The sequence below is a fragment of the Lytechinus variegatus genome, chromosome 19, assembly GCF_018143015.1.
Source record: "Lytechinus variegatus isolate NC3 chromosome 19, Lvar_3.0, whole genome shotgun sequence".
Taxonomy (NCBI): domain Eukaryota; kingdom Metazoa; phylum Echinodermata; class Echinoidea; order Temnopleuroida; family Toxopneustidae; genus Lytechinus; species Lytechinus variegatus.
The window spans coordinates 7,270,911-7,294,159 of record NC_054758.1 but is presented as its reverse complement, the minus strand read 5'-3'; the positions used below and the strand labels follow the sequence as shown (position 1 = coordinate 7,294,159).

The 23,249-nt window shown below is 36.2% G+C and overlaps 1 protein-coding gene across 3 annotated transcripts in view; it reads left to right on the top strand.

Annotated features, from left to right (window-relative positions):
- The window catches only part of LOC121405881, a 30,516-nt gene extending 22,091 nt beyond the window's left edge, over window positions 1-8,425 (top strand). For 2 of the 3 annotated variants that reach the window (XM_041596869.1, XM_041596868.1), the window contains exons 15-21: window positions 294-393; window positions 2,050-2,123; window positions 2,926-3,054; window positions 3,586-3,714; window positions 5,362-5,516; window positions 6,046-6,181; window positions 6,916-8,425. In XM_041596869.1, coding sequence (XP_041452803.1) covers window positions 294-393; window positions 2,050-2,123; window positions 2,926-3,054; window positions 3,586-3,714; window positions 5,362-5,516; window positions 6,046-6,181; window positions 6,916-7,029 — 837 coding nt within the window. In that variant the 3' untranslated portion in view covers window positions 7,030-8,425. The remainder of the gene's footprint in view (window positions 1-293; window positions 394-2,049; window positions 2,124-2,925; window positions 3,055-3,585; window positions 3,715-5,361; window positions 5,517-6,045; window positions 6,182-6,915) is intronic. The other variant, XM_041596870.1, reaches the window with a different exon arrangement.
- Window positions 8,426-23,249: the final 14,824 nt, after the last annotated feature.

The following is a 23,249-nucleotide window of genomic DNA, read 5'->3' as shown; positions in this document are numbered from 1 at the left end:
TTAATAATCATGTTTTCAGACAGTAGTCCACTCGGAGATCACAATCACATGCAATAATAGTGAAATTATAGCCATTTATTTTGTCTGATATGTCTAACAAAATGGGAAACAGAAGTTTGGCGTATTATTTAGGTCGCAAAACGATCAGTATACGGTTTCCAATGTTATCTGTATTATTAATTTCAATTGTATAATTTATGCACGATGAAAATGTAGAAATAAAGTAAATTAAAAGAAATCAAACTCGGGTGATCTACATTTGTATCTTCTTTCCCCATTGCTCTCGTTTATAGACCTTGGCAAGGATTTGCCCTGACCCTCCAGCATCGTTGATAAAAACTGCTTTGAAGAAAGAAAACCGGTCAAAGAGTAGGAGTGCTAACAGCCACCCACGTAATTATATCTCATATCTACATTGATCTTCATAAGAAGACAATTTTATATAAAGCAAATTAACGCACAGATCGTATATATACTAACAGTATTTTTGTTCAGAGTACATGTATCAGAACTCTATACAGAGCAGTTACTGTTGTAAACCCTGAAAAGTGTTAGCTCCGTTCCATGTGTTAAATGATCACTTTTTTTGTTTAAAAGCCCCCTCATGCCTGACCGAATGTAGGCAGACGATGGATGACGAATAAGAAAAATCAACGAAATGCACGCGGATTCAACGAATTCAAATAAAATTTCCGTCAAATCATGTGATCAGTCAAATTTTATCAACGAACGGTAAGCGAAGGAAAAAATGCGAAGGATCTATTTGAGTAAATTGCAGCCGAAGGCAGCGAAGGGTTGATATAACAAGACGAACGAAATGAGCAATGGTTTAATATGGCGTGCGATTAGAAACGGAGACAAAGGAATAGATCGGGCGTTCTTGTACGTTTGTGTCATCGAGCCGTTAAGGGTTCGAGATCGGTCCACTTTGGCAAAAGCGCGAAGAGGGACTATGCGCGATAATAACACACGAACGATAAACGACCGATTACAGCATAATAGATAAGAGATGCAAATAGACCAGTTCGTAGTTACTTCATAGACAATTTTGGTCAAATGACCTTTCATTTCTTTCATCATGATAGGCAGATTTCAAAGCACGATATTACGTAAGCTTGCCTTACATAGCAGGATGAAGAAATTGAATAGACCAGGTGACTAGAATAGCACACCAATGAACACTTAATGAAGGTATTTGTTGCATCCCTACTTTGAATGCATATCTTAGCATGTTGCACAATGTACTTGACAAACTGTGAAATACCAGTCGTTCGTGGAAGCATTGTTGTTTTTTGTGGATGTAAATGAAAACGACAATTCAAAAAAATATATGAATAATCAAGACATCAAAGTTGGTGCTTATCTCATTAGATTTTAAAGCACCATGTCACATTAGTACAAATGACCTTCTGATCATGCGCAGAATATTTTGATCATGCGCAGAAAGGAACTACGAACTGGCTTATTCAAACAGATGACCAACGATTTTTCAATTCGTCAGGAAATTTTAAACATGTTCAAAATTTCCACGCGAATTTGATTAATCGCAGCTGTTTGTTAAGGAGGTGTACGAACCCAAACACGAAGGGTAAATATGATTTACTATCAGTTGCCATTAAAACAATTTAAAAAAAGCCTTTTGCCAGCCATCGCAAGGCATATTTCAGGCATTTGGTTATGTATGAGAGGGCCTTTAGTTTGGATGTGAACAAACTCTATGACCATCGTTATTTAACGGGGAAATGTGAGTCTTACATTTTCCTGGTCATGGTATTGCCTTTTACTCTACAGTTTTGGCGGCAAGACATTGTTTGTATACAGTATATCCCTGTAAAATGACATGCCAACATGCCAGGAGGGTGTATACCACTAGCGTACCCACGGATATAACTTTCCATAATTCCATTAATAAAACAGAAGAGAGAGATTTAACAGAATTCCCGAATTCAACATTCAAATCGAAAAACTCCTTTTTTATCGTGATATTCCATGACACAGTAATTTTACCTTCATACCATTTCTCTGATCCACATATTGATAAACTTTCAGTGGATAGGAACCGAGTCATCCTCGAGTCTTTGGGCTCCGTAGATTCAGATTTCATCGATGCCAGCTACGTTAAGGTGAGTTTAACTGTTCAAATCTGTAGTTTTCGGAGAGGACATAAGCAGCTGTCCATCGATTGCGCCTATAGTTATGGTTTCAAGAGCTCCTAATTAGGAACCATTAAATTATTCGATGCAATGTCCGCACCACGTTTATTTGACAGTGTACCGTTATACGAGAAGAAGAGGCAATATTTCTGTCAAAGTACTGCGTCATGGAAGTCACATCTAGAATCCAAAGCCGTCCATCGAATATCAATGGAAACCCGTCGACATGCAACCGTCATGGCCATTGAGCATGTTGAGCGCCGACGATGAGAACGTTCTAGATGCAGACTAAAATCCAAGATCTTTTGATTTATAGTTTAATTAATGTATATATTAATATATTTATTGAAATAAAATTCTTATTTTAATCATTCAAATCCAGTGATCTTTCATGAGATAAAGCCAAATACTTACATCCAACAAGAAATAGAAATAAAAACGTAACAAGAGTCAAAATGAAAACTCTAGGAATACATTACACGGACTTCTGTCTTTCACATGTTTGAAGGGCCACACCTTTGTCCGAACGTTTCTGAATATATGCATACCTGTTTTACGTTCGTTGGCTACCCGGGCTTTCACGCTCTTCTTCGAGGCCATCTTCAGGCACCCTTAGGTGAAGGGGCTGATGACTGGGCCATGTTTGATATTGGTGGGGTGATTCTTCAGGTGAGAGACTTTATTTAAACAGAAGTGTAGATTGTATTGTAACTTTCTTGTATTGATTTAACATTTAACTTTATAGTGTGGTTTGTGCCACTCCTATACACAGGGTATTCGATACAGGTTTATAACCACACAGATGCCTATGCCTAACACAATCGCTGATTTCTGGAACATGGTGTTTTACAATCAACCCTCCGTGATCATAATGCTGAACGGTGATGACAGACGTAACAAGGTGAGAAGTCTGTTGTAGTGAATAAAGTGTCTACAGCTAATCCCAAAGTGTTCACAGTGTGTACACAGTGTGTCCTCAGTGTATTCATAGTGTGTCCATAATGTATCTAAAAGTATGTCCATAGTGTGGAATAATAAATATAAAATTATATACTGGTCTAGAATTAACCCTTACATTTCATGGTGCCAATATTGTGAACACACCCTTGAGAAACTTCAACAAATTAAATCGCTTTGCTCACATATTCCGGTATATGAACATACTGTTAGCAAACTTTGAAACACATTTTGTTTACAGCTTTCACAGATGTATGACACTTTTGGAGGTGTTATGTCGAAACTCTGTGGTATTATCTTAAAACGTTACGGTTTTTCCTCAACATGCTCAAGGGACATATCAACTGATGTCAATTTTGGCACCTCTGTCTTACATTTATTATGATCGTCAAGACTGGCTATTCAATAAAGTTGGCCGGTATGGCGATTTTTTTCCAGTTACATATTTTAACTGATGACTGTTCCATCCCTTTAGAGTTTTGCCCAATACTGGTTGGACAGTGGCGTTGCAACTTTCGGATCCTTTTCTATCACTACGGTGTCTGTCTCAGAGAACGAAGGACTGATAGAGAGGGAGATGCAAGTTACTAGAAATAATTCAAAGGTACACTCATATTTGTATAAACAAGTTAAGATAATCAGAATGTAGGGACCGGTAATTGTTAACAAAAACCTTGTTGGACCACATACATTCGTAATTCCGAAGCTTCGTTATTCCGAAGGATCGTATTTCCGAAGATTCGTAATTCCGAAGGTTCGTTAGTCCGAAAACGAAATGAGGTTCGTAATTCCGAAAACGTAATGAGGTTCGTAATTCCGAAGGTTCGTTAGTCCGAAAACGCAATGATTGACGAACCTTATTTCGTTTTCGGATTAACGAACCTTCGGAACATCGAACCTTATTTTGACCTACTGACCGTTAGATTACTGGGTAAATACACAATATCTCTTTTTGTGAAAAAAGGGACAAACAAATATGTAACGTCTATAACATATACGTCTATATTTGTACACATTATATTTCACCATATAACCCTCCACTCTTGGGTAAACATATAAAGTCTAACTTTAGCAGTGTTTTTTATGTTTATTTTAATGTGTATTTATTTCAAGATGGTTAAGAAAACTTGTTCCTTCTTTTTTTTTTGCCTTGACCAGCATGCAATGAAGAGCTTTTCTAGCCTGTGTAACTTGTTTAGAAATAACCCTTTGAAACTACATTGTAAACCATTGTTATTACTTTTAACCCCAAGGTAAACAGAGTTATCTACAATTTCTTGTGATCACCACCAAAAATAAATTCATGAATTCTCCTGACCTTCCCACGGGAATGTTACAATTTTAGTTTAGCAAGCATTAACAGTTGAGTGCCATGTCTGACAATATCTATCCGCAGAATCAAGAGCAAGAAAGGTTAAAGGCAATTTTCACATCATATTTCAGTCAGTCAGAAATCTCACTTTCTAAATATTTCAGTCCCCCTAATGAGTTTTCAATGTGTTTTTGGAAATCATTAAGGTAAATGTCAAATAAAAGTGGGGGAGGTTTCCTCCCTGACGTACACATGTTTTACAAGTAACAATAATCATGATAATAATATATCTCTCCCTAGACGCTACATATGATTTAGAATTGTTATGAATGTTTTTGATAACAGTAAGCTTCATCTTCAACATTTTTTACCAAAAAGATGATATATGAATGATCAAATGCTCTTCTAATCAATGACTACACGGTATGAACTTTTTTGTTTTTCAGATAAAATCAATTATAGTCTTCAAAAAAGAATATCATCAGTTGTAGAATAAGTAAAACGAAAGCATGCCTGTCCTTCGCCGAACATACTTCCAGCTTCGACAAACTCTGATATTTGATAATTCAAAATGGAAATAAACTTTTCCTAGACAACTGAGAAGTGTTATTCTTCTGTAATTAATAGGATCATTGTCCACATCCTTGTTCTTAAAATGATAATCCCTATGCACCCTTCAGTTGGAACAATACCACTGTCCAATACCACATTCAAGAACTTTACCAACACATGAAGTATCTCTACAGACAACTCTCAAGAAACTCATTTTTTATGACTTGATGAATGTCATCGACACATGACACTCTGAAAATCGAGTCTGTGGAGTTTTGTTTCGCGAACTAAAATTTTCAGTGGCAATGATTCCTGATGAATCAGATATTACGGAATACATGTACCTAACAGATTGACATATATCATGAATATGTTTACCCATTCTAGGCTCATCATATCGTGAAGCAATACCAGTTCTTAGACTGGCCAAACAAGACCGAGCAGCAAGAGAATCGAGCTCCTGAACTAATCGATCTGATGACAAAAGTTCAGGAAACTTTGAAAGCATCCTCAGAAGGGTTCCCAGTTCTTGTTCATTGCATGTGAGTAAGGGAAGATTAGAGAGAATATGCCTGCGCATCGTCGTAAGACGACTGTATTCCTCATTCCTTAAAAGTATTTCACCACTGTACTGCTTTCCCTGTACTTGTATCGGTGTATGGTGATGTTTCCCTTAATATCATTGAGTGGATCCGATAAATGGGTTGTCTAATCGCACATGTGTGCATTGTTGACGTTAATGTATGCAATCACCCTAACAACCGTCCTTTTTTTCTTAGGATAGCCGGGGAATTAAGTAAAACATTTAAATCGTATTCATATACCTTGCTTATAATCTGAGCTATCTTTGTAGTGAAGACCAGGGGCCCGTTGCATAAAAAATTTTACCCGAGAAAACCCTGTGTTAAAGTCAAAGGCAGAAATCAGACTAACCTTAGTTCTCAGTTTTTACCAGAGTTTTTTCGGGTAAAAAGTTTTATGTAACAGGCCCCAGTCAGATTAATGCTGGTATATTTTGAAGAAATGCAGGCTAGGTATGACTTTTTTAGAAACACATTTACATATTCATAGGGATGGAGTTGGCCGAACAGGTGTGTTCTGTAGCACGCTTGAGTGCATCGCACAAGTAAACGAAGAGGGCGCTGTTGATGTCTTTCACGTGGTGAAGATGCTCAGGAACGAAAGGATGCATTTCGTACAAACCGAGGTAACCATTTAGTAATAATGTGCGTATGCATGTTGATATATGTGTGGAAATGTGCTTTGTTAGGGTGCATTTAGGGTGTGTTTGTGCATACGTCTGTGTGAGAACGTAGGTACAGGCAACCGTGAAACAAATAGGCCTACAGGGAGCCACGATAGCTCAGTCGGTAGAGCGGCCGGGGGTTTCGGATTCCGGTGACCCCGGTTCGATTCCCAAGTGGCGCGCTAGTGCCCCTTGGTAAGTCATTTATCCTCATTACCAGGTCCCTCGGAAACGACTTTAAGCCGTTGGTCCCCTGGTTGCTTGCTCACAGGCATCCGTGCTTTCTTAGCAGTCAGGTAAAAAACCTCGGTATAAAAAGACAAAAACATTTGTAGTCGAAATAATGATAAGATCATGTGCGCAGCGGATGCGAGGTCCATTTATTGGTATGGTGGTGATTTTTTTACCTGATTGGATTGCTAAGAAAGCTTGTAAGCAAGCATCCAGAGGATCGACGGCTTAAGGTCCTCTCCGAAGGACCTGGTACTGAGGATTAATGCCTTACCAAAGGGAACTAGCGCACCAAGTGGGAATCGAAGCCGGGTCACCGGAATACGAATCCCCCGCTCTACCGACTGAGCTATCGCGCCTTCTTCAAGTGAGTGGGTGTACCACGTATGACTGGCTTTCTGGATCGTTTGTGAAAGTTGCCGCTATTTGATGCTCGTTTCCCTTTTTTACGTCTGGTAATGCAGGAAGAATATTCGTTCATCCATGAGCTGATCAAAGAATATCTTCGAGAACATGAGTACGAGGAACCGCTACCCGAGGTCTCGTCGAACGATCACACTTACACGAACGTATGCTGAATCACCTCTGGCCCAGGTTCCGGTGAGAGCAAGCATGTCTACGCACAACTGTAAGAGGACTCCCCAGATAAACGAGTATATACGTACCCCATTGATGACAGATATTTCCGAATGAGCATTAAATACTCTTCTAGCTAACGAATCCAAGTACTAGGGAATTGCTTAAAAAGGAATGACGCACTTGCGATCACTGAACACACGAAATGGTCTCCTTGATAAACTTAAAGTTAGTCCAAACGGAGCGTCAAGTTATTCAGAACAGTTCGTCTAACAAGACGGAGCAGCTTTACATCATCTTTAGCGTGTGTTGCACCACGAATTGTCCTGCGACAATTTGTGCAAAATTTGACACCACAAATTTTCACCCATGCACAAATTGTTTCCTCATTTAGGCGACAATTTGTGGAGGACGAGGGGATACCACAAGTGTCACCACATTTCACTTAACAAACAAAATAGGTCATGTAGAATTGCTATGCAATCAGACCATTTGGCTATTAGACGAATTGGTCATTAGACCTAGTATATATTAGATCAATTGCAAATTAGACCAAATTATTAGTAGACCTAATATATATTAGATCAATTGCAAATTAGACCAAATTATTAGTAGACCAAATGAATTAAGCCCATGTTTTATTAGACAAACGGAGAATTAGTCCAACTGTTGTTAGACCATGTGGAGGCTCTGCAGCTGTTCTCTATATCCACCCCAAAGGTAAATTACCAGTTGGTCTAAGCCCGACCTTATTATAATGCTGTTTAGCCTCATCCTATACAAGGTATAATTCCATTTCGTCTAGAAATTACTCTTTGGTCTAATTGTTATTTTTCCTATTTACCATTCCGTCTAATTTCCATTTGGTCTAATTTCTATTTTTTCTAATATCTAATTGGTCTAACATCACCTGGTCAATTCCTGTAACAGTATTTCATTCGATATTTCATATGACAATATTTCATTTGGATTTAGACGAAAAGGATATTAGATCCTTTGGCTATACGACGATTCGGCATTTAAACCGACTAATTATATTCGACCAGGTCCTATACATTAGACCAAGTGGAAGTTATACTTTTACAACAGCAAGTGGGTTTAGGTCGTATGGTATTAGACGATCAGAGAGTTGACCAACTGCTACTGCTAGACCAAGTGGATGTAACCCCCCCCCTAAAAAAAGGATAAATAAAATGAAATAAAAACGAAAAAATGAATAATAATAATAACCACATCCACACACACCCTCCTCTAACACAACGCACACAACCTTACCACAAACAATGACACACACCAGGATGCACATACACTACACATCAAGGGGTGTTTCATCAATATTTTCGTCCGACAAGTTGTCAGATCTGACAACTTTCCTGGATTCTGATTGGTTGAGAAGCACTGTTACTATAGTAACTGTCGGATAAAACAGGACTTGTCGGATAAAACGTCTGACAAGTGATTTCATGAAACGCTCCCCTGACTAGTGGTTTGTGGTATATGGGCGACAATTTGGGGATTCTAGGTTTCTTTTTTTGCCGACACAAATTGCACAATATTCTTGAGAAATGAGACTGTCACGAGCAGCACAAATTGTCGCGAGGCTCTAATTTTTGGTGTCAAATTTTGCACAAATTGTCGCGCCTGCACAAAATTAACCAGCTGTCGCCCCGCGACAATTTGTGCAGGGGCGATAATTTCTGGTGTAACAGCGTGCAGACTTGTTGGTCAAAATTCTACAAGCTGAAGGTAGTACTCGTACGAGTTTGATTACAAAGAATAAATAAAAAGCATTGTATATGCCATTTTTGTTTTAATGTAAGTGTTATGATGTAATATATTTTTGTTCAAGTTTACTCTCGATTAAATCTCTACCTAGTTACCTGTCTTTTGAAAGAACTGTATCCTATTTTGGGGGCGTGATAGTAGAAGAAATCGTCGCTGGACGGGTTGTGACAAGGAGAGAGCCCCCCCCCCCCCCCCCCCGATATTGTTAGAACCTGTTTGTTACTGCTCATTGTCAACAACAACAAAAATGAACGTAACGAGTGTTACTTGCAGTTTCAAACTAATCATGAATAAAACTTTTTTTTATCTTGCAAATTTCTTACCCCTTCCCCAGCGTACTAGAAAAGAGAGAAAAAAGAAATCGTCTTAATTATTGAAAATAATGTTAATCGAGTGTATATTCTTTTCATTTAAACCGACTTTTTTCCACTCTTACGCATATCATACATTTATCCTTAACTTAAAACACTGCTGCTCTACATTTATATATTTTTATAATACCGTCAGTTTTTCATCAACTGCATTTTATACGTCCTTAAAAAACATATTGTGTAATTTAAAAATGTTTCACATGTCATCGAATATTGACAATTTTTCTTGAATGCAGGCATTTTAATGGCATACAAATAGCGAGCCTAAATTTCAGGTTTCGTGGACCTCGTGTTTTGCAAATGCCAAAAGAAGAGAAAAAATGGCAGAGTCGAAGAATCGTTTTATATGCGGCAGAATTGCTGCTTATTTTTCACCTATCAGATGACTTTCCAACACAATTTATTTGTGTGTGCGCGCGCAAAAGAGCCTCAAAATCATTAGTTAAAGGACAAATCCACCCCAACAAAGAGTTGATTTGAATGAAAGGAGAAGAATCCAACAAACACAACATTGAACATTTCATTAAAATCGGATGTAAAATGAGAAAGTCATGACATTTTAAAGTTTCACTTAATTTCACAAAATACTTATATGCACATCCTGGTCGGTATGCAAATTAGGGGACTGATGATGTCATCAACTCACTATTTGTTTTTGTATTTTATTATATGAAATATTCTAATCTATCCTCATTGTCAAGTCAAGCAATTATTAATTCCTCCCTGAACATGTGGAATGAGCATTGTATAATATTATATGGTTCAGTCAAATTGGTACTTGTTGTCAAATTTGTATAAAATGAAATATTGTATAATTCCAACAATAAAAAACAAAAGATACAGTGAGTGGGGGGATATCATCGACTCTCATTTGCATGTCACTGAGTTGTGCATATCACTGTTTTGTGAAAGATAAGCGAAAGTTTAAAATGTCATAAATTTCTTATGTTACATCCGATTTTTATAAAAAATTTCAGCTTTGTGCTAGTTTGATTTTCTCTTTCTATTCAAATCAATAGTTTTCTTGGGTGGACTTGACCTTTAAACCTTCTCAAACCGTGTACGTGATGTTCGCGTTCTTTGCAAAATATTGGTGTCTCCTTGACTCATTGTGGTATTGTTATTATTTCCTCTCTCATTCACATTCTGTAAAAGTTATGCCTACTATTACGTATTGGAATTATTATATGACTTTATTATATTGGTTGTGTTTCCATCCTTTGTGTTGTGCTGTATAATTAGTTTTAATGCACTGAAAAAACTCCGGTGTTGATTTAACACCAGCCCGGAATCTATATATGTTCACACCAGAGAAGTGTTAAACAAAACCAGTTCGGTTTTGGTCTAACACCAGATATGTGTTTATACAACACCAATTAGTATTAAAACAGCATCGGTTTGATTCCAAACTGGTGTTATTTTAATACTTTTCTGGTGTGGAAAATATATAGATTCCGGGCTGGTGTTAAACAACACCGGAGTTTTTGCAGTGTGGGGAGTAACTCTGATTAAATCTGATTGTTTTTTTAGGGAAGTTCACCCTGATAAAATTTTGATTTAAATAGCAGAAAGGGTAGTAATAAATATTACCAAAGTTTGAGAAAAATTCATCAAAGAATAAAAATGTATTGTGATTATTTGATTTGTGACGTCATATGCGAGCAGCTTTCCTACATATCGAATAGTAAAAAAATCAATGAAATGTATATATTATGGTTGTTCCACTTTATGTGTTTGTAATTTTGCTTCCGAAGAAGATTCTGCTAGGATCGAAAGCTTAGGCCCCTTTTGACTCTCTAATTCAGCAGCTTCTTTTTGCCAGAAATGTCATCTTCTCAGATAATTGAAAATGTTTTTACTGTACCTTCAGTGTATCAATTGACAATTTATTTCATACCCGTTCCAAAAAAAAAAAAAAAAATACGTCATCACGAATCATGAAAAAATAGTGTATTTCATATTGCATAACAGATGGGGCAGCTGCTCGTTTATGACGTCACGAATCCAACATTTGAAATTCTAATACATTTCTTAATTTTGGATGGATTTTTCTCAAACCTTTACCGATACTGTTTTATTATTTTATCTCTTCTTTTACTGTTTACAACGAACTTATCTTCAGTGTGAACTTCCCATTTAAGTAAACTATGTTTCTTACGATTTTTTTTATTCTCTTTGTATTTGATTGCATACACTTTTTATATAAATTAAATTCCAAGAGCTAACCTATGTAAAATGTGCTCGGAATTCATGTTAAAATATTATACAAAATGAGTCATTATTGGTAGCGTTTTGTGCTGTCAACAATATTTCATGAAAAAAATCAGGATAGAAAACATGAATATGAAATAGAGGTGGATGCGACACCCTCCACTACTTTAGATCTGAGCTCAATTTATTTCGGTTAAATATGAATTTATTTTCTTCCGAATTGATGTTCGAACTAGGGGAGCGGTTAAAAAAGGTTTGACCGCCGAAGGCGACAAATTCGTACTTCAGAAAAAGAAGGCAAACTCATAATTATTTCACATGGGGCGCTAATTTCATGTTCAACCGAGGGCGTGAAATTGACCTTAAACTTAGCTGGAGGGGCACCGGCAAATTCATGTCCGACCAGGGGCACAAAATTAATCGTATTGCTTGGTTATAGTCAGATAGGCCTATCCTGCCCCCATAAAGATTAAATGCTGCCGAATGAAAGTGTCCCGTTTTTACAATTATATTATTTTACTTCAGTTTGTGCCCCCCTAGAAATTTATCTTAGTGCCTATTACATAGTTCAACCCCCCCCCCCCTCAAGTGCGCCCCTGCTGCTGAATAAATCCCAGCTACGATATATCGAGTCGATTGCCTTCGAGATTGCATTATTTGCAAGACGTTATCTATTAATGAAGGATATTCTGAAACGACTAGTAAAGAAATTGTGGCTCCCGCTCACACAATTCTAGTAGGGGCTACTCTGAGAAATTAAACGAAATTGAAACCCAAATGCTAAAAAGAAAACAGAAAATCGCTCGCGCTTTTTGTTTTACTTGATGGGTCATTTTCCAAAAAACTTGTCTCGACTATCTTATGGCCGCTAGCTTAACACCCCTGATCATTTTCAACAAAAATATTATCAAGACAATTACATTCAAAAACTAGCTCCACAAAAAATTTGCAACCAATGACTAGTATACTCTAATTTTATTACAAAAGCCTTTTATTTTTGCATTTTGTAAAAATCGACACTGTCTCTGGCCAGTTTTAGATCTTACAGTCATTCTCTCTTATAAGTAGTCTGTATTTCTTAAATTAATTTCTGGTGAGGGCAGCTTGGTGTAACTGTCTGACATATTGCACTTATCTTGGTATTTGATGATCACTTTGTGATTATTTTCACTTTTAACTTTGTTCCAAATTCGTATTAACCTCCGTAACAAATACTGCCACATTTTTTTCTCCCTTTCAAACTGGCTGAAATTATTTGATGTGTCTGCAAGTAGAGCAATATTCATTAATGAAATAATAATTGAAACGGATTTATCATATGTGTTTCCTGTATTCACGGAAATGAAGGACTATTCTATAAAAAAAATAAGGACTACGGTGGAGCATAAAGATATTAACTTCCGTAACATTTTTTCTTGAACACGCTACAAATTTGTGCTTTTATGCATTATTCAGGATCATACAGGTATAAATCATATTAAGTACCCTCGATATTATAGTAGGTACCCATAAAAAAATCATAGCTTTTCATCCTTGTCACATTATCATTGTACAACTTATTTTCAACATCACTTTGAACGGAGGGAAAATTGGCAGCAAAAACAATTTCTAGAGAATTATAAACGATATCTAATGCTTCTGGAATTTCAAATACTTCATACTACAAATGTTAAGTATTAGCATCTTATTTAGAACTTAAAATTTATAATATCCTTTGCTTTATAAGTTTTTTCAGTAAATGTTACGGAGTTAATGCAATCCTCTGCTGTACTTTGCTGAGATTGATAGTACGATTCTAGTTCTAGAGCAAGTGTCATGGCTTTGACGGCGCTTTGACTTTTGCGAAAGTCGGCAGAAACGATGGAGAGAACAGAGAAAGGGGAAGGAGGAGGAACGAGGAAGTTTCCATGGCCAAGGAAGGAGAAAGAAAACGCCTCTCACACAATACTGGTCTGCATGCTTTCTGAGAAAGAACCAAAAGTCCAGATAAGGGAGAAGGGTCGTATTGGCATCAAAAGCGTAAAAGGGAATAGATCGAAACTAAGACCATCACAACAAAATGAAGAAGATAAATAAATTGTGACAAAGCCTATGTAGTCGCCACTAAAACTTGATCATTTAAACATGGAGCAGCGTGTGCGTGTACAGGACTTTGTAACGAATAGGCGCTATATAAAATAATGTCTACTGGATTGGATGGGAAAATTAAATGACTGCGACGTTACGGAATTTAATACGATCTGAAGCTCGTAATATACTGGCCTTAAAACAGGAAAAGATACCTGTTTTTTGACTATTTGCAATGACTCATGAAGAGGATAATATCTCACCAATCAAAAATGCGAGCACGAATCGCGAGCTAAAACTTTTGTATACTCTAAAATGAAAACTTGACATTCTAAGCATTTTTTTGTAAAAATGATCAGGATGTTATCTGAATTAACTATTGATGCGAGTGCAAAGTGCGAGCTGATTTTTCCTGTATTCTGACTGAAAGCTTAACTCTAAAATACTCTTTGTACCAATTACAAGGATGGATATCTTAATTGATGCGACTTAATTTGTTTTTCATATTTTGATCTGAAAAAAAAAATATATGGACGTTTTAATTTGAGAACAAGATATAAATATATATAAAAAACGATTATTGCAAATGTGAAACGCGCGCTTTTTGAGATTTATAAACGGGACATTCTATTAACAATTTTGTAATCATAAAAAAGGATGGATGTCTTGCTAATGAAATGATGCGAGCGCGAAGCGCGAGGTGAAAGTATGTGTCATTCAAATATGAAAACCAGACATTTTAAGCACGCTTTTAAATAAAGAGGATATAACTTTAATTAATTGCAACAAAATACAAATTAACAAGTTGGGATCATACCATCAATTAGCTTTTATAATATTCATAAAGATATGCATAGAACTGTTTTACTAAAATAATGCAAATCTTGAAAATGGTATAACTTCGTTATTCCTATTCCGATTTTGATCATATTTGCAGTGTTTTGTTCGTCTGATTTTTTTATATGTTGAGATCATATGGATTGCCTCTTTTAATGCGCATGAAAAGCGCTGAAATAATTGATATAAGCCTACTGATATAAAAACATCGAAAGGAATATTTCAAACACGGTTTGGGGGGGGGGGGAATTTAGGAATGAAATACGTATTTCGCTAATCAAACATTTTGGCTATTCATCATTTTTTTAATCATGAACAAGATGTGTAATTGCGTATCTCGATTAAACAAAATAATGAAAAAAAAATCGCGACTCATTTAGATTCTAGTAATAATTTGTGCATATTTACAAACGTAAATTTCAAGCCTCTTGTTTCATTTATCTTCCCATTTTTATAATTCATTTCCCCACGTCCTTTTTTTTCTCTCTATCTTTTTAGATATTCAGTTGGCAAGCAGCAGGGTTCCTCGTAATCAAGAGAACTCATCCTGGTTACGGGTCTGCGGTTGTTATATTTTGTTTAGGGCCAAACTTTTCAGATGAACTAAAATTCTATCACGGTGACCTGGTTATTCGGTTTTCTCATTCCAACTATTGTAACGATACTGCAACAAATAACAATGAAAAAAATATTTTAAAATTTGATTTTCTTTTGTTTTATTACAGGAAATAGATCAACCATACACTGAACAAATAAGCCCAAACATCTTACATGTCTTGAAGAGTTAGATCCAAAGTTATGATAGTCCTATGGCAATGATGAAGTTGATGTAGAAGCACGATGAATAAAAAGAGTCACTGTAACGAGTTGAAATGTCTGTGAAGACGATGTTCATGATGATTAACAGTCAATTTCAGCAATCCATGGGTTGAAAAGCGTTCCTTAAAACAGGTTGATGATCTCGATGAGAACTGAGAATTCCTCGCTCAAAGTAACTGCAAACAGTTCAGCGTGCAAGTGCAATTCTAATTCCACAGATGATATATGTTGCATTCCAGTTGGAAATAAATTATGCTCTGACATAACGTCCGGGCATAACGTCTGGTGTGAAACTCTGAGTTCTGATCTGATGTGATGATGTCTTGAAGAAGCTGCCAGCTTATAAATATTCACTATTCTGGAAGCTTCTAGGATTGTCTACGAAAAGAGCATTCTGCCACTTTCTAGAGCAGTCTAATTTTAGAAGATTCTTGATTGAAAATTAACTATGTAAACAACATAGCTAATCATATTGTCCATTTCCACGACCACTAGGAGTCTCTATTGTGTATCTGTGCACACTCCGGAAATAACGAAAATTACTCTCATTAAGTAGGGTATAGGCATGCCTCACAAAGCTTTACTGAGACATTCTGGAATATTTTTAATCATTATATTCTATGAATATCCTTAAAGGTCAAATCCACCTCAGAAAAATGTTGGTCTGAATCAATAGAGAAAAATCAGACAAGCACAATGCTGAAAATTTCATCAAAATCGGATGTAAAATAAGAAAGTTAAGATATTTCAAGTTTCGCTCATTTTAACAAAATAGTTATATGAACGAGCCAGTTACATCCAAATGAGAGATTCGATGACGTCACTCACTATTTTTGGTTTTGTTGTTGTTTGAATTATACAATATTTCAATTTTTACGAATTTGACGATTAGGACCTCCTTGCCTGAAGCACAAAATGTTAAAATAATGGAATTCCACGTGTTCAGGGAGGAATGAAACTGCATTTCACATGACAACGATGAGAAATAAAAAAAAATCACATTTCATATAATAAAATACAAAAGAAATAGTGAGTGAGTGATGTCATCAGTTCCTCATTTGCATACCGACCGAGATGTGCATATAACTATTTCGTGAAATGAAGCGAAACATTATACAATATTTCAATTTTTACGAATTTGACAATTAGGACCTCCTTGCCTGAAGCACAAAATGTTAAAATAATGGAATTCCACGTGTTCAGGGAAGAATGAAACTTCATTTTACATGACAATGATGAGAAAATAAAAATATTTCCTATTTCATCCATAAAATATAAAAGAAATAGTGAGCGAGTGATGTCATCAACTCTCTCATTATTTTGTTGAAAATAAGCGAAACTTTAAAATGCAATAACTTTCTTATTTTACATCCGATTTTTATGAAATTTTCAGTGTTATGCTTGTTGAATATTTCTCTTTTTATCCAAATCAAGTTTTTGTTGGGGTGGACTTGTCCTTTAAAATGCCATAACTTCATTATTTTACATCCGATTTTGATGAAATTTTCAGTGTGATGCTTGCTGAATTTTTCTCTTTTTATTCAAATCCAGTTGTTGTTGGGGTGGACTTTTCCTTTAAAGAGTAAATAACTAAGTAAATGAATGTAATTGCTCTTGCAATTCTTGCTATATATAACACTAAAGACAACAACGGCAACAAAAATTCAGTTGTCAGTTTCTTGTTATGTTTTTAACCTTTTGTTTGGGGTGGGGTGGCAAAATTAAGCAATTCTTTCCACATTTATCTTTAATTATTAAAAAAAAGTTATACGAATACCTAAATATGGATGTGCCGTAGCTAACAATGTAATATTTTAATTTGTAACTTGATTTAACTTCCGTAACGAAGATTGACAAGGGTACATGCCACTCGAGGAATTCATGGTGAAGTATCTTGTGATTCCCACCATCGGTCATGCATTGCTTAGGATCTTGCTCAGGATCACTTATTAGGGCCGGAAACATTTAAGATGAATTACAATTCTGTTTCCCGGTAGTAGTTATAGGATAGTACCTCATACCAGTTTTGGTGACCTTTGACCCGGTAAAGCATGACCTTTGACCCGGTCAGCCATGACCTTTAGCCAGGTCAGCCAAGTACATCCTTTATAAAACATTTTAGTTTTGATTTTTTAATCCCTCGCAAATTAGACCCTAAACACGCAAAACCACGTAGCTAGGAATTAATTTTGGAGGGGGCCGTAAGTGCACGCAAAGCGTACCTAAAACTTACAGAGCGCGCGAAGCGCGCTCTCTGATTGATTGATTTTATTCGTCAAGAATATCACAGGAGATTACAATGAAATTGAAGAATACCTTGACAGGATAGCCCATGAAAGCCTAAAGGCTTATTTTCAATGGGGTCCTATAGTTAGTATAAAACAGTAACAAATTGTAACAAAAAGTATAAACTACGACAAGTACTGGAAAATGTTTTTTCTAAAAATACATATCCATCAGTCAAATAATTTGCAAACATCTGAAGCAAGCAATAATCTACCTAATATACATGGGCGGAAATCCCAGGGGGACGTGTCCCCCCTCCTCAAAATAGTAGGGGGGACACAATATCAAATTCCCCCCCTACTATTTTGGGTCTTTGGTGATGCTAAGAAATATATAACTCAAACTGGGAATAAAACGTGCGTTCTTTGACGAGATGACCTTTTTTTTTTTTTTTTGCTTCGTCGAAATGACCTTAAATTTTAGGAAATAGCCTGGTTTTTTTTGCTTGTCAAATTTTCCAGACCTTTGTCCCCCTACCTTTTGGGAGAGATTTCCGCCCCTGCTAATATATGAAACAAGATTATATTTTATCATACCCTACGTTATCTACAATACTAGAAACCAACTGTACAAAATGTGTGATTTTTGCTGGTAATGCTGTTCTCGAGTAGCTTCCAGTTTTAGGTGTTTCTTTAATGCACTTTTAAATTGAGAAAAAAATAACAGCTTTTACTTGATAAGGAAGAGCATTCCACGATTGGATGTCATTAAAATAAAAAAAAGTGTTTCCTATATATCCTTCACGTATTGGTAATACAAAATCAAAATTACTATTTCGAGTATCGTACCTTTGGATATTTGATACACGGGTGAAATTATTTGCTATACAATGAGCTAATGTATCCGAATAGAATATTTTATGCATGCGGTGTAATACTAATTGCTGTGATCTGTGATCTACATGAAGTAATCCTGCCTTTTCAAGTTCATTAGATCCGACATGTGCTTGTGGTCCTAAAACATTTATGTATCTCACAATTTTATTAAGAATTAGTTTTAGCTTTTTCTTATCCGTAACACCCAGGCTACCATACCAAGCCGCATTATCATAGTCGAATAGACATTGTATTAAAGCAAAGCATAAAATACGTCTATAGACATCAAACAGGTTTGATATCTATACAAACATTTTAAGTGTGAATTTGCCTTTTTGGCGATTGATGAGTCTACCAAACCCGTCCATGATAGGTTACTTGTTAAATTAATTCCCAAATATTTCAATAAATCTTCTGTCAATTACCGGATTATTAGACTAAACCTTGAAATCGTGTGTATATATTATTAACTTTCGTTTCGAACAAAATAAAATGCTTTCCGTTTTCCTATAACGTGTAAACTAAGCTTGTTGCCAGACATCCATCCATTCGATGCAATCTACCTAGGGGGGGGGGTGCAGGGAGGTTTCTTTCAAATTCAAATAAAAAGAAAGCGTCTCTTGCGTCTCTAGTACCATTATCAACTCGAATTCAATTGATTTGCTGTGATTAAAAATAAACTTGTTTTTATGGGCTTGAATAGTTGAACTAATTCCTCTTACCGCGCAAAGCGCGGAAGCTAAACGTTTTATAAAAATTGAGAACAGAAGTGGTATAAATTGCATACATTGATCACATTAGGTTTGATTTAAATTTCGTTAACTGAAGTTAAATCAAGTCGCAAAACAGAGTAGAAGACGGGTATATGCAGGAATGAAATAGGCCCTATTCCTTCCTTCCCGCGAATGGCGTTGAAAATCAGTGTTTTGGACATTTCTCTTAAACTTTTATCTGTTATATTTTTGACATTTCTTAGACTTTAACTCGATTAAGAAGAAAAACGAGCTCAAAATGTCAAGGAATGATGCAAGCTGGAAAAGGGAATTAATATTTTTTTCCATGCTCGCTAAGTACGAAAACCTTTGTGATTTATTTTGGAAGAAATAAAATTGTGTTATTTCGCTCATATTAAGTGCTTCCTTTTGTTTGATTAAGAAACTTCAGTGACATTAAAAATCTTACATCAATGGCACAAAACAAGACAGGAGATGGATGTGCAACGATAAAGTATAAAGTTTCATATGGTACATACTTTTGCATGTAGCACGGCACGAATTTAGTGCCTCCTATTTTGAGCAGAAAAACTTTGCCAAAAAAAAACTACTTGCTTAAGAGCGATAGAAATATTATTTGGGGAGTCGGGAAGTGACGGTAATGTTTACCCGCTCCGAACAGAAGAGCCAATTTTTTGTGTCAATGCAGTTTTAAAAAAATACGTTTCATTATTTTGTAGCGAACCAGTCCGCTACGGTTTTGGTTATAATGCATTTAACGTAGATGGCGCTATAACTAATAACTCGACGTGCGAGGAAATATATTTGGTGTATATTGACTTAAAAGCGGGAGTTTTAGTACAACAGAATTATAATCTCGTTAAACAGACAATCAGAGCACCATCAGGAATTCATAAAGTTATGAAAAAAATGTTTATTTTGTAATATAACAACATAATTGTAATATAACATTATAATTAACAATATTTTTTTTTCTTTCCCACTACGTTTCTCTTCCTTTTTCCCCTTTTTTCTCCTCCCCCTTTTTTGCCAGCCAATGGCCAATGGGACGGGGGGGCACATGCCCCCATGCCCCCCTAGTTACGGCACTGACTAAACCCAATGTAGGTAGGGGTAAAACCGACGACCACTAGCGTACTTAAGGGGAGAGCCGGGGGGGGGGGAGTGGTGCAGATCGACTGCCCCCTGACGTGTTACAACTCATCCCTGCCCCGGCCCCCCTGAAGAGTCACGTCCAATTGAAACCAGTTGGATTTCCAACTGGTTTCAATTGGTTTCAACTGGTTTCAATTGGTTATTTTGACTGGAATTTAACAATTTCCAGTTGAAACCAATTGAAACCAGTTGGGCAACTGGAAATCCTAACTGGAACCAGTTGGGTAAATGGATATGACTTCCAACTGGAAATGATTTCTAACACCAGTTGGGTAACTGGAAATCCTAACTGGAACCAGTTGGGCAACTGGAAATCCTAACTGGAACCAGTTGGGTAACTGGAAATGATTTCTAACTGGAACCAGTTGGGTAACTGGAAATCCTAACTGGAACCAGTTGGGCAACTGGAAATCCTAACTGGAACCAGTTGGGTAACTGGAAATGACTTCCAACTGGAAATGATTTCTTACTGGAACCAGTTGGGTAACTAGAGATGACTTCTAACTGGAAAGATGGGTAACTGAATTCTAATTGGAACCAGTTGGGTAACTGGAAATCCTAACTGGATCCAGTTGGGTAACTGGAAATGATTTCCAATTGGTTTCCAATTGGAAATTTTCCAGTTACCAAACTGGATCCAATTGAAACCAGTTAATTTGCATATTTTCTGCCAGTGTGCACAGATTAATGTTTTATGAGATTCATCATGTATCTATTTAATTTTTTTCAATTTGAAGTTCCACACTTTTTTCAGATAAGTGTTTCCAATACTTAACAGTGAAAACCATGTTCATAAATGTTATTGATTATAATTAAAACAGATTCAAAGATAATTATTACACCACTAACTGTTACCAAATTACATCAAATAAAAATACATATATTTGAAGAACTCCAATATGAATGTATACATATGAAAGTGTGTATTTTATCAATGCCATTTACATTGGTATTAATAGACAAATAACACTGCTTCTGTGTTGGCATGAGGAATAGTGCAAATGCTAATTAATTTGTAACTAATTAAGTTCATTCCAACTGGAAGTTCCAATTGGATCCAGTTGGAAACCAATTGGTTTCAACTGGTTCCAGTTGAAAACCAGTTGCCTCCAATTGGTTTAGTAACTTGGTTTCAACTGGAACCAATTGAAACCAGTTGCCTCCAATTGGATTCAACTGGTTTTAATAGGGAAATTGGACAACTGGAACCAATTGAAAACCAATTGAAACCAATAGCCAACTGGTTCCAGTTGCCCAATTGGTTTTAACTGGAACTAGTTGGCAACTGGTTTTCAATTGGAACCAGTTGTTCCAATTTCCCTATTGAAACCAGTTGGCCAACTGGTTTCAATTGGTTTTGCTCTAATTGATTTCAACTGGATTTTGGTCCTGGGTAACAGATCCCTGACGAACCACAAGTGATCCCCTCCTTTGTACTTGAAGACCCTTTTTGTCTCACCTGCGAAACAAAGTGAGACTATAGGCGCCGCTTTTCCGACGGCGGCGGCGACGGCGGCGGCGGCGGCGTCAACATCAAATCTTAACCTGAGGTTAAGTTTTTGAAATGACGTCATAACTTAGAAAGTATATGAACCTAGTTAATAAAACTTGGCCATAAGGTTAATCAAGTATTACTGAACATCCTATTAGAGTTTCATGTCACATGACCAAGGTCAAAGGTCATTTAGGGTTAATGAACTTAGACCATGTTGGAGGAATCAACATCGAAATCTAAACCTGAGGTTAAGTTTTTGAAATGTCATCATAACTTAAAAAATATATGGATCTAGTTCATGAAACTTGCACATAAGGTTAATCAAGTATCACTGAACATCCTGCATGAGTTTCACGTCACATGACCAAGGTCAAAGGTCATTTAGGGTCAATGAACTTAGACCATGTTGGAGGAATCAACATCGAAATCTAAACCTGAGGTTAAGTTTTTGAAATGTCATCATAACTTAGAAAATATATGGATCTGATTCATGAAACTTGGACATAATAGTAATCAAGCATCACTGAAAATTTTGTGCAAGTTTCAGGTCTCATGATTAAGGTCAAAGGTCATTTAGGGTCAATGAACTTTGGCCGAATCGGGGGTATCTGTTGAATTACCATCATAACTTTGAAAGTTTATTGGTCTAGTTCATTAAACTTGGACATTAGAGTAATCTTAAAGTATCACTGAACATCCTGTGCGCGTTTCAGGTCACATGACCAAGGTCAAAGGTCAATGAACTTTGGCCGAATTGGGTGTATCTGTTGAATTACCATCATAACTTTGAAAGTTTATGGATCTGATTCATGAAACTTGTACATAAGAGTAATCAAGTATCACTGAACATCCTGTTCGAGTTTCAGGTCACATGATCAAGGTCAAAGGTCATGTAAGGTCAATTAACTTTGGCCATGTTGGGGTTTTTTGTTGAATAACCATCATATCTCTGTAAGTTTATTGGTCTAGTTCATAAAGAGTGGACATAAGAGTAACCATGTTAGTAGACTTGTTAAGAGGTTGAACGCTGCATTTTTGAGTACAAATGTCCAACTTGGCACAGATGTTCCTTGAGTCAAAAGAAAAAAATTCATCCAAAGAGACACGCTGTATCTATGCAAATAAGCAAGTAATTTGCATAAATTTGCATATTATGTCGATATAGGAAAAACAAGTAATTCAGAATAAATATTTCAACAGAACTGCCCTAAAATTGGAAATAAAGACTTAGGGTAAGACAGGGAAGAAAACTGTCATAAAATAATTGGGCTATCCTTGTTTATTATTACCTAATTTACATAAATTATGTAAATTATAATTTTAAAAAGAGTATTTTTTCAAGAATCCTGAACTGTTTTATAAATAACGGCAATTAATACGAAATGTCAACATTCTACATGAAAGAGAATATATTAGCGAAAACATCGATATGCTTCATGACAGTATTAGTGTCTTAATTTGCTTAGAAAGAGGGCAAATATGTCAAAATGTATGACGTGATATTGCGCTAAAACGAGACCAAAAGAACCTCTATGTCACAGTCACACTCACGAATCGGACAATAAAGCGATCAATGGTATGTCATTCGAGATAACACAATCTCAACACAATAGCTTCCATCGGCTTCTCGTATCGCTTTTGTTGGTG